Raw genomic sequence first — 13,279 nt, forward strand, 5'->3', positions numbered from 1 at the left:
TTACCACATACGATCAACGTTTCAACCTCTATTATATTTCACAACTTGTTATTAAATTTAAAGCACCTGTGTATGGTGATTTTTACTTTCACTCTACAGCCTATGGTATTGAATTGAACACTGTAAATTGTCCCATTGGATTAAATCATGCAACTGTCACAGAATTAGGTTAAGTGGTTTATAAGGCATATTGGAACAAGTTAAAAATCATTTTATATCCATTTAAAAGTTTATTCTTTTGGATGAAGGGGTTCCTGAATGCCTCAGTCATAACATATGCTGTAAATCAGTTGGATAGTTTGTTAAAGTATAATTTATTTGGCTTAGGATGGAGTTGAAGGAATTGGAAGGAATTGTAGTCATCACAGAGATGGAGGGTGTCCTCTGAGCTGGGCTGGGAGCAGCAGTTGTCATGCCACATTCAGAATTCCAAGTACACAAGGATGCCAAGGGCAGGCAGCAGGAAGCCAAGAAGACATGGTGATAGGATGGATGCACCTATAATGTAAACCAAAAAAGTGCATATTATTTCATTGATAACAGTCACTGTTGCTCTCATTTACCCTGCTATGGGTATTATGTAACCCTGAAACCCAAGTGGTTCCTTTAAAAAAATACTAGCTTCACTTAGTCTTAAGTGACTTAAGAAAAACAAAAATGTTTGATCAAGGATTGTGTGTGTGAGACTGTGTGGACTGTTTATACCAAAAGTTCATATAAATCATTTAAGATAATAAGATCACAAATGTTTCTGTTTTTCCTGTGATCCAGCAGTCCCAAACTCCTACTAGAAGGCACTAGGTCAGGAAACATGTATAAATAAGTGAAAAATCATAAGTAAGCTGTGAAAAAATAAGATAAAGAGATGCAGCAAAAATGCTAATAATGTTACATGGAGCAATGAAATCATAGTTATACTGGAAGTTCCTACATGATTTCATATCCTAATGGTTTTAAAATATTTAGGGGCTTATATGTAATGATTTTAGAAATGTATTTTTGATAATAATAAATAATCTATTCAAATTTTTATCTAAAGAACAATTGTTCTGAGAGATGTTATGTAAATGAAGAATAAAAATGATGTAATATTCTACAGACTTAAATTACGTCTTGAATGCCACCTAGAAGGGCTCTTCCTGTGGTCAGGTAAGTTTATGGGTCCAAGTCCAGCTTCACTGGAATTCTTGAGAAAGGGCTGAAAAGTGGGACCAAGAAGGTACACTCTTCCTTTCCACTCTCCACAATTATTAGGTGCTCTCTTCAATGAGCAAAAAATAGTCAACAGCTTGTAAATATAATAGATTTGTGTCCATTTTTGGAAGTTTATTCTCTAAACTTGAAACTTTAAATCATTGTTATCTACTATATCAACAGTTGCCTAAATAGACCTTTCTTTGGAATATTCCTCTTACGTTTAGGAAGATTCAAGGCCATTTCTCTCGAATTTGGTCATTGAAAGCACAGTCATACTCCCTGTAAGGTGGAAGATGATTGTGTCTACATGCATTCCGCTATTGCCCTGTTAGCAGCGTTCAGTGCTGCATGGAAAATATAAGAGAGAAAACATTATCAGTCACTGATAAAGGGGTTCTTAGAAATGAGCAGGACAGTGAAGGTAAAAGTGAGGGCAGAACAGCAAGCACTATATAAACAGCCCTCAAGTAGCTGCTTATAGCTTCTTTATGATAATGATAACGGCATTATCGGTAGCAATGATGACACAAATAATGACCATGATAGCTGCTATTCACTGTTCTACAGACACAGGACAGACACCACACTGGCCATTTATATGTATTATGACATTTATACAATAGATTATGATGGCAGATCTTATTTTCCTGACTTTATAGATTATGTGACTCAGATTCAGGTAAAATGACTTGTTCAAGGCCAGTGGCCAGTAGAAGGCAGAGCCAGGATTAGATCTCAGATTGGCCTGGCTCCAAAGTCCGTGCTCTTTCTACCTCTCTGCCACTTACTACAGATAGCTTTGGAAAGGTACCAGTTCTGGAAAAGCATTAGGACACTACATCTTGCACTTAAAGTGTCAAGGCAAGGGCACAAGAGGAAAATAAATGACATACAGGAAAGCAGAGAACTTAAGCTGTTTCAAAGTGTCTTTATTCTTGTAGAATTTTTCCTTCTATTTTTCTACACAGATATTTTAAAACTATGCCACAGCCCACATACTATTTTATTCAATAAGATGACCAATAATAAATCTTAATCACCAGAAAAACATTAGCTTTCAATGTTTGACCTAATTTAAATGATCTTTCCTGAAGACCTTTGTCTGAGGATGACTGCAGGGTCTCTACAATGCTCTGTCTTTGACCACGAATTACATCAGTGATGGGTACACATTCATGTATTTGCCTGAATATGTGGGTTGGCTAAGTACAAACTGTGGCCACGGAAAGAAGTTTCGTCAATTGTGGATGCCATTTTGAAGTTTTGGTGTTAGTATGAAAACCAAACACAGTTTCATAATTTGTGGCTTCAACATCAGGATCTTTGATTTATTTAAAATAAACTCTTCATGTTTATGTGTGTTATATTTAATTTCTCTAATGGCTCAAGCTTATGTAATTGTGGTCTTCATCTTCAATTCTCTTCCACATTGCAAACAAAAATTAGAGACCTGACTGAATTACGATTTTAAAGTCACTTTAAATGTGGGATCCCTATATTCTTGAGGGGTTTTAAACATATATTGGTTTTCCATCTAACAAAATGTATATCAAGCATAATTTCAGTACTTAACATGGTATGTAGTAAACGTATATTTTTCTTTTCACATAGCTACTGAATATCAAACATGAAAAAGTCATCAGTCTGGTTAATTACTTTTGCCTATAAGAACAAATGTAAGGCCAATTTAGAATACTATGTCTCTTCCATTGGATTTCTTGATTTTTTAAAACCTAAACTGCCCAGATTTATTTTTCCCTCAGGAAGGATTCCTGCTAGAGGGAGTTATATATTGAGAAGAGAAATTTAACTAAAAGTTAAGCAGTACTTAACAATCTCTCCAGGTTGACTCTAGTCAGTTTTTAATACAAATCTCTTTTCTGATGCTTAAGTTTATATACCATGGTCCAATCCAAATTGCTAATGTTTACTATTAATACTTGGAATTTTCTCCTTGTGGTGTCATGTTTATGATCGCACCTGTTAATAGCTCTAGATTGTGAACAACTTCAGGACAGGGAATATATCCAAATCATATTTTCAACTGTGTTGTCTAATACCAAGCCCAGCATATAGTGAGTTCTTGAACCCTAAAGTTATAATATGAATAATTCTTCCAGTTAGAAGCCCTGAACCTTTTCTGATTGCAGAGCACAAGGTGTGAGAGAAAGTGAAGGGGTAGGACACGGGGGTTTAAAGAAGACAAAGGCAACCACTGTGACCTGCATCTCTTATCAGAGAGATGATATTAAAAATCTGCAGTATCAGAAAGGCCTTATATTACTGCTCAGCCCAAGGGGTTCTCCAACTTATCTTGATAGAATGTTACTTTGGATTCCTTCAAAGCCTTATAATCCTGGGCTGAGGGAAGAAAGCGTTTTGATAAGATGATTGATCCCCATGCCTAGGGGTATGTTTCATATATATTGGGTGTGTTAGGTACACATCAGTGGGTGTTTACTGTTGAAATTTGTCGAATTCAATAAAACTCCTGCTGGGATAGCAGCAAGTTTAGAGAAATATAAGAGTAGAAGTCTGTTTGGGATTGAGAGTAAAAATCAGATCAGAGGGAAAAAGAACAAAGTCACCTGCCTTTATTCAGGTTAGTAGTATGACAGACACAGATAATGCCCGCTTGAACTTAAATGGAGACACTGCCAAGGTCATGCAGCAGCTGGCAAATGCACAAATGACTCCTTCATTGAGTGGCTAGTGCGGTGTTACCAATGCTACTCCATACCTGCTTTACTCTTCCCATCTTTTACTAGGAACACCCAATTGCTAAACTACTCTCCCCTTGAGATGGCTCCCAACCCTAGTTAATTCCTGATACTCCTGCCCTCATCTTAGAAACAGCAACTGATCCAGAACTGATTGCTTCTTCCCTTAGACCTTCCTCTGGATTCTTCAGTAAGAACTTAAACCTTACATAAGATGTTTCTCCTTCCCACTTGAGTGGTGTTCCACTACTGCTCTGGGGTACGTTTCCTTGTTACATCCAGTGAATTACAAGTAGTCCGACTATCTATCAGACTACAGCTGTGTAATTGGTCCTTGGTTGTTTAGATTTTGAGAACAAACAGGCAAATATGAGGGTCTGTAAGCAGGTCACTGTCTTAGCAGGAGATGTAAGGGGATACTGGGAATAGTGTAATGGGGCTCTAGAGCCAGGCAAAGAAAGCAAGAGTCCAAATACTGCCTCTGCCTTTTATTGGTTAAGTCATCTTGAGCATGTTCTTTAATATTTTTATGCATTAGTTCCTTCAAATATAAAACAGGGGTAATATATCTCCTAGCTTTATTGTGAGTATGGAGAAGATGTATATCAATGGTTCTTTTTTTTTTTTTTTTTTTTTTTTTTTTGGTACGCGGGCCTCTCACTGTTGTGGCCTCTCCCGTTGCAGAGCACAGGCTCCGGACGCGCAGGCTCAGCGGCCACGGCTCACTGGCCCAGCCGCTGCGCGGCATGTGGGATCTTCCCGGACTGGGGCACGAACCCGTGTCCCCTGCATCGGCAGGCGGACTCTCAACCGCTGCACCACCAGGGAAGCCCAATGGTTCTTATATATATTTTAGCAGCATAACCTTTCTTCAGAAACAATCATATGTGGAAGCCCATTTACTGAACAAGCAGGGAGAGGGGATGCTTTATTTAAAGATGGGCTTGGGGAAGGAGACCACAGATTTGTTGCCTCCTTTATGTTCATGCTTGTACCTGTGCTCCCCCAAGCCCATCACTCCAAGCAATGTGTAGGGCTCTGCTTATTACAGTTTGAAAACAGCTGCTTTATACAGAGCACTTCAAAAAGTGCATAGATGGTAGAAAACTTCTGTAAATGATAGTGATTCATACTACATTTGATGTTGTTCATCTCTGTATACAGTCCTACACTGTATTTTTTGAAAAGTAGTTAGATAAAAACAAAGCAAAACAATAGATAAAGCAGGTGTCCTCTGCAGACAACTTACATTTGAGACCTCTGTGTCTACTTACTGATCCCCAGTTACACATTGTGTCCTTTTAGATCACAAACATTCCTGAACTGTCCTTTCACCTATCAACACGGGGCATATTGGGCTTTTCTGTAGTAGTCTAGCTCAAGTTGATCTCCTCCGTGACATGGTAGTCTGGGATCTTTTGTTTTAAATAATTGGAGCTCAACTGAAGAAAAAGATGATTTTGCACTGCATTGGGACAACTAGAGCTAGTTAACTGAATACCTGTGTCTGCCACATTTCTGACTTTCATGTCTTCTTCCTTTGCAGATTGCCTCACATTCTCAGACTGACTTCTCAAGATAGACAAGAGAGTCAAGCTCACAATCATACATTCTCAAGATCAAAGAGCTGATATTTTTTTTTTACCCCAATTCCAGTGAGAAAACTCTCAAGGAAAGATTCTTATTTGCGAAGTCTGAGTCATATATGTACTTTCAGACCAATACTGTGGCTGAATTAGTACATTTGTGTGATTGAACTAGCTTGGAACAGGTTCCCATCCCTCAACCAATCACTGTGGCCAAGGAGGAGGGTCACTTAAGAAGACATCAACACTTTCTGATCTCAGGTACTGATTACGAGCTTTGTTTTTGGAGTTAGCCTGACCCGTTGGCAATTCTGGGTCTATCATTTACTGGCTGTGTACCCTTTGGAAAATTATTTGTTTCCATTTACCCATTAGATTGTTGTGAGGTTTAAGTGAGAAAATGGCACTTATTTTCTTAAATTTTGTGGCAAAAATGGGTGAAATCAAAAGTTAAAGGAGGAAGAGCTGTTTTTTACTTTCAGATACTGACACATAATTTAATGTATGAATGAATTTTCTGACCAAGAACATTTTTAAAAAATTCATGTACTCTAATTTTCTTGCAGGACTTAACACTTGAAGGATGTGAAGCCATTGAGGTAAAAACAAATACTTCAAAATTTGTCTTGACTACTGGGATTTCACAGAATGTCTGAGACAAAACAATTATAGATTCGTTATTGGTTAATTCATTTCTGGAATTTATATCTTATATGTCTCTTCTCCCTTTCATATTTTCTTTTTCATGATTCCCCCCGCCCTTTTCCTGATTCCCACCTGATTTTTTACCCTTGACTAGAAACTGGTATAGAATTTGGAATAAAACTCCTGTAACTCAGTGAGGTTTATGTTAAAATTTTCTTTGGACCATATATATCAGAATTTTTATTTTTATAAATTGTCTAATGCTTATTAAGAATTAAAAGATGTATCTTTTTAAAAAGTTAGTTGGCTCTGCTTCAAATAGGTCTCTTGGGGAAAATGCTGTTACAGTTTTCAATTTTAAATCCATTATTATAAGCATAACTACCTGCCTTTGCCAAAATGGAGTTATGGATATTTACCCCAATCGGTTTTAAGAGTATCTGGAAAAGAAAACAAAAGAGAAAGCAGAAAATAAAATTGATTTTTTCTTTGAGATACAGCAGACTTTTTATATTTGATGATTTTTTTTGGCCTTTGATATCTATTATATTATAGTGTCTATGTGTATCAGCTTGCTTATACTGTGTTTGAGAATTTTATCTCCTTATGCTTCTTTGAGATAGCAAAATACTAAGCTATGTGAAGAAAAAAAAGATAATTTAAGACCCATTTGCAGTTCTGTCAATAGCTAGTTGTGTAACTTTGGGCAAAAGAGAATATTTGGACTCAAAATATGGCTCTGAGGCTGGTGTGATCTTTGGCCATTTTACTTGTCAAGGCTGTGGATTTTTCCTTCTGTAAAATGATAGGGTTCAATGTTATAACTCCTTAGGTTCCTAGCATTGCCATTAGTGTATGATTCTATGCAAACCATAATGTGTTTAAGAATATCAAGCATTGAGCCTAAAATTTGCAAAGATATTTGTTATATTTCCCCTTATTTATGATAAAGTTGATATTTGTTTACATATATATATATATATACATTAAAAGCTTGATCACATAAGTGATAGTGGCTATGCTGGTTTTTTTCAAACTGGTGAAACCCACTAATCTTGCTGCTCCTACTTATTTGGCTATTATAAACACATATGTCAAACAAAATAGTTTTTTGTTTTTTTTTGGCAAGGGTGTATGGTTTGCTGACAGCTTATCCTGACAGTCATATATTTTCCTTACTCTGGTCCTTTCCCTATCAGGAAATGTTAGATTGAAAGGATGCATTTCTTCTCTGAGAAAGGATCAAGCATCTCCAATAGAGTGATGACTAATTATTTGCTGGGAAATATAAAAGTAACTTCTAACAGTCCATTCGCTAACAAACACATTCTAAATAACCTAATTTTGATATAATTCTGGGGCAAGATGAGACTATAATTCCGAGGACTTTTAAAACTGGTTTACCTACTTTTTTAGAAATGCAAGGTAAGACTTTCACAGAAGCTTGAGACTTGGCATTAGAAAGAATTCTACTTGAATACTGTTGCCCTCACTTGAGTGTGTGACCTCCACAAGGTACTTAATCTCTCAGAGCCTCCATTTCCTTATCTGTAAAATGGGGAGTACAATATTTCCACAGCAGGGTATTTGTGATAACTAAATGAAAAAAGTTAAAAATACATAGTAAGCGCCATCTGATAATTGTGAATTTGAAATATGAAATTTAGTGTGTTCATTTAAAAATTATTATCTAGTGAATATGAGAATACACTAAGCATGGGATGAGACATAAGAGACTCAGAACTCTCTCCTATTCTATAAAATGTTCAACATACATATAATGGATTTCATGGGTTTAATTTTTTCCTCAACTTATACAAAATCTTTAAAAATAACACTCAAATTCTTTATTCACAAACAACCAGAGCCAGCTTATTAGATCATCTCTGCATTTGGTATTGGAAATAGCTGTTTGGCAGAATAATCTTACATGGGTAGCCCTGGTTTTGTGGAATGCATCAAACTAGGACTGAGATCAGTTTTTCTCAACATCAATAAAATTTAGAGAGCCTGGGGAGTTTCAGATGCTCATTCTCTTTTGCAATATTCATAAAAACAAATATTAAATTATTCCCTCCACTGCCCCAGCCTTGCCATTCCCCAATCAGTTTTTGAGGCAAAGCTTTAACAAGTAGAGCCAGAAAAAAGTTTAAAAATTTGTGTGTGCTCCATGCCAAGGCTAATGGTTCCTCTTTAGTGCTAGGCTTGAGGGCCCAGTTGAACACATCTATGACTAAGACTTCCTAGACAACTTCAGGAGCTACAGACACATTCCCTACCAGGTTTACTTAAGAAGAAGTACTGCTCCCTGCACCTCTCCTACATCCCCCACAGACATACTTGCTTCTTCTATAGTTTTGCCACTTTACGTTTTTAGAACAACTGGTGTTTTGCGGTACTGACAATGAAGAGTAGGAGTAAAACTAGTTGGTCATGACAGTCAATTTTCCTTAAACTTATCAGTGTATGTAATCAAAAGAAAGCTAAACAAAGGGAAGCAGGCAGGTATGTTTTCTCACAAAGCCCACTGAATTTTTCTTAGCTGTTCTTTTACATAAATTTGAGTAAAGGATCTTTTACTGATTTTAATACTTATGCTCAAGGTCATGATGGGCACAATGTTTACTTGTAGGTGAGACCATGGAACTAAAAAGGCTTAGTCTATCATGCTCCTGGACATCATGACTATTTATTCATAGAGGGTCTATTTGTTTAGGCATCCCTAAAATTATAGGAGAGATGACATATTTTTAGCAGACACATATTTGCATGCCTATTTCTAGTACCAATATTTGTGGGACAAATCATTCCCCAGTTCTAGGAAAGGATAGATATTTTGCCTTTTAAATTTGCGTAGAACAGCAGGTTTTTCAAGAGATGAGAGGATGGGATAACACAGAAAAGCCCCTGTTAAGCTTTGGCATTGTGAACCCCAAAGTGGTAACTATATCCAGTTTCATGTGACTCTTTTGTGGGACGGAACTAGCAGCCATCATTCACCCAGCTGGCCTTCCTGGGGGTGGTTTCCAATTCACATGTCAGGGTTTATCAAAGTATAGATGCAGATTAATTTCAATTTAAGTATTACCTCTGCTTTTCTTTTAAATCAAATCCTCATCTGTGAGGAAAACTCCAAAAATTTAAATGTACAGATAGCTATGATATAAGAAAAATAAGAAGATTTCTTTAAATCATTTATTCATAAGTTTTCTGGACAGTCTGGTCTATAGCATGTCCTCAACAAATATTTGTTCAATGGATTATTATTATTTTTTAACTTATTAAGTGCCTATTCTGTCCAGGGAACTTTTGCAACATGTTATTTTGTTTAATTATTATAATACAGTTGAAGTGTGTCTCATTATTCTCATTTGCAGATTAAAGGTCTAAGAGTCAGATTTGCCGACCTAGCACAAGGCAAAATTGGTTATTGAACTAAAACCTGGTTCTAAGCCCAGTGTTATTTTCTTTACCCCAAAGATGCTTTATGAATCCTTCTTAATATGGCCAGACAATGCAGTGGTCCAACTTTCCTTAATGTAATGAGTTGAGAGTTGGATTTTATTACCAGTATATAAACACCCCCATGTCACAACAGCCAAGGATCCTAGTCCCCCACTAGTTTCATGTGGTGGTTCAGAGTCACAAATACCTGGGAAGCTTTCCCAGCACAAACCAGAGCAAAAGCCCCATTTGATTTTTCTTGATTCATCTTTGCTTTGGGGCTATGACAAATGAATGACTCACCTGTTTGAGGTGCTATTTTGTTATGTAAGATTTTCTTCCCTAATATAATCCTGAACTCATTTGTTTGTCAGACCTCGGGGCCTTATTGTAGGCCCCCTACTTACTGTAGGATTCAGTGTCATCCATCTATCAGCAAGGATTAATTGGTGCTTCTCTGTTTTTCCACATGCACATGAAGTTCTTATAAGAAACAGTCTGAATTCATTGAATCTTCACAACTTTAAGAGGATCAAAATCAACTGAATTTTCTTTTTGTGCTTTCACAGAAGAAACAGTTTCTCAGCTATTTTCACAATAGTCTGAAACATGTAAGGAGGTACTGGCTGAAATCAACACTAATTACTCCGAAGGATTTCTAAGAGTTTGTGCTTATTCAGTAGAAGGTATAAAATAATTTCAATCACTTTGGATGGCATCTACATGGAATTTTTGTTCTTTTTATATATTTTTCAGAGTTCTTTTTTTTTTTTCCAGAAGGCTCACTCTTAGTCATGTTTTCATGGTGCTAAACCCTGAAATTTTAAGTTCTTTTCAAATTCTTTTTAGGTTAAAAAAAGTGGAAAAAAAGAAGGTTGACTTTCATTATGTCTGTAAGGAGTTTACTTTAAAAAATCAACAGAGTAGTTACTCCTTCCTAACCAACAGGAATTCTGGGGAATGCTTTTAGAAACCATATTGTCTATACTGAACAAATCAAATTCTCTCACTGTGAGTGGAAATTGAAATTCTTTTGTCAACATCTATATTTCTAACCAGTAATACCAGTCTTCTCCCAGTCATTTCATTATAAAATTTTGGGAGTCATTATTGACTATCTCTCCATAAGACTTGTGCCTTGTGTCTCTATGACTCGTGAGAGTGTGTTTTATACAGAGGGACTTTTGGATGTTGATTGATGATGATATACCAATATGCTTAAAATAACATAATTAATTTTCAAGATATTGAAAGAAATATAAAATCTAGAAAGAAGTTTGAGACCAATGATTTGCTTTGACATTTATTTCACCTGGCCTGTCCTACCTCTTATTTCCCTTCCCTGGTTTTTCCATATTAGGTTCTTCAGAGTTTGTCAGAGCACCACTTCTTTTGCCCTCTACACCATCTCTTCCATCCTTATTCTTATAGCCTTTTCCCATCCTTCTAAATTACTTAGCTCAGTTAATGATTGCCATGCAATCAGAATGTTAAACATAGAGTCATGTTCAAAGTGCTTTTCCCTCTCACTTGCAATACACTGTCTTGGTCACCAAGTACAATTGATTCCGTCTCCAACATCGCTCTAGAATCTCTCTGCTCCACTTTCTCTCCTTTCTCTGCCATAGTGATCCAGGACCTCGTCACCTCTTACTTAAACACAAGAAAAGTAAAAAGATGAAAAAAACAAAACCCACAAATCCAATCTGCCCCCTTTTCACAGTCTATATATAACCTATACTCCAATTATATTACCTGCCTCTCCTTTTTGAATCCTGCATTAGAGACTCACTGAATGTGATGCCATTTTTATGTATTCTCAGAGTCAACACTTGTTTTCTCAAACTCATATGCCCTATTACCCCCTTTTACGCCTGGAAACTGCTCATTGATCTTAAAAGAGTCATCAAAGTATCATTCTTTTAGGTAACTGTGCATGAATTTAATGACTTCCTCCTCAGTGCTTGCTTGTACAACACTTAATACATTGTGCTGCCAATTATTTTTTCACCTGCCTTATTTATCTGTGACTTTATGGTTCCTTAAGAACAGAGACCATTTCTTATTCATCTTCCAACTTCCAGGGACCAAGTCCTACCTAAGACACATGGTGCTCAGTACATTTTTGTTGTATGAGTTGAACTAATGGTCCTGCTTCGGACCCCCTTCTGCTGTCATTCTACCCATGATCTCTCTTTCTCTAGGCATGTGTGAGAAGGACCATTCCTGAGAAAATGTGGTGCAATGAATTTTTTTCCCTATCAAATCTCCACTTCTAGGTAGACTCAAAATCAAGCAATCATCCCATTTAACCAACATCCAGTAGAGTGCTCAAGATGTAAATATAAACAAACAAGGCTCCTCACTGATAGTCCATATTCTGAGGATGACTGTTAGCCAGAGGTTATTTTATAATTTGGATCAAAAAGGAAATAGAATTCACTGAGAGAAATTAGCTGCACGCCAAAACTTTGCTATTTTTTCCTCTTGTGAGAGTTTTGCTAATAAACTTGTAAGCTTTTAAGTGTTATTTAACATCTTTCTTGCTTTCTGTAGTGTCTTGGCCAATTTTAAGTTGCAACTGTGTTCAGAATATAATCTTGGACCAGGAAACCAAGACTGTTCCTTTAAAGGGACATATTTAGATAATATTTTAATTTGAACACATAATTTGTACTTTAAGAATTTTAACTTTAAATCAGATGAATTTTCCACTTGTACAGATAGAGTCTAAATAATTAAAAGAAAGTAATCTGAGTTTATTTAACTTCTTCAATGACCATTTGGATGCTGCCTATTAGATAATGGTAGAGGCTGTGACAGGTCCTGTCTACATAGTTAACAAAATGTGGTTTGGGTTTGGCTGCTGGAAATCTCACTTCTTCCTATCTGGCATTTACTACTCATTCTGCAATAATGAATTACTTATAGAAAGACCTTGGTATTTCTGGGTGTTTTCATTTATCCTCCATTGTGCCATGTCATTTCCCAGTATCAGGTTTTTGTTAAAATTGCCACACAAAATTAATCTTCTCTGGACATAGTATAGAGATTAAGAGTACATGTATTAGAGCTATAAATCATTTGAATCCTGGCGTCTCACTTTAACAGCAATGTGATTCTGGGCAAGTTACTTAAACTCTGATGCTCAGTTACTTCATCAGTCAAATGAGGATAGTTTTACCTAATTGTGTCTTATAACAATAAAAGGTAGAGAAAATGCATTGCTATTATATAAAAATACATCAGAGTTGGCAGCTCTTCCTATTGAAATGACTGGGAAGTTGTTTTTCCGATCTGTTCCATTAGTCAAGGAATGGATTGCCACTTATCTGTGGTAGCTGCAGGCCACATTCCAAAGAATTCTTTACTGGGCTCAGGAAGGAAAAGGTACTGGGCCAAGCCCAAACTGAAGGGCGTTTGCAAGGTAACAACTAAGATCTAGAAAACCATTCAAGACTAGCCATGAGGCATCACACTGTACTGACTACAATTTAACCACTCTGGATTTCGAAAGTTGTACAAATTTGAAAACGGACCTTAGGTACTGAAGTGAGGCCTCTGCTTCTTTTAAAGTAAGAGTAGACCCTAGGCTATAATGCCCCAACTAGAAGCTGAGAAGACAGAGAAAGAAGTCACTGCTGAGAAAGGTACACAGACATGATCTACCTTGTAGTTAGAGTTACT

General features: G+C 36.6%; 1 protein-coding gene across 2 annotated transcripts in view; it reads right to left on the reverse strand.

Moving 5' to 3' along the window:
• Positions 1 to 421: 421 nt before the first annotated feature.
• The window catches only part of CNTN1 (contactin 1), a gene marked incomplete at both ends in the record, with an annotated part of 158,992 nt that continues 146,134 nt past the window's right edge, over positions 422 to 13,279 (reverse strand). For both annotated transcript variants that reach the window (XM_081248140.1, XM_081248139.1), the window contains one exon: positions 422 to 498. In XM_081248140.1, the coding sequence (XP_081104266.1) occupies positions 422 to 498 (77 nt within the window). The remainder of the gene's footprint in view (positions 499 to 13,279) is intronic.

This window comes from Mesoplodon bidens, assembly GCF_964165515.1.
Source record: "Mesoplodon bidens genome assembly, chromosome: 11".
NCBI lineage: Eukaryota > Metazoa > Chordata > Mammalia > Artiodactyla > Ziphiidae > Mesoplodon > Mesoplodon bidens.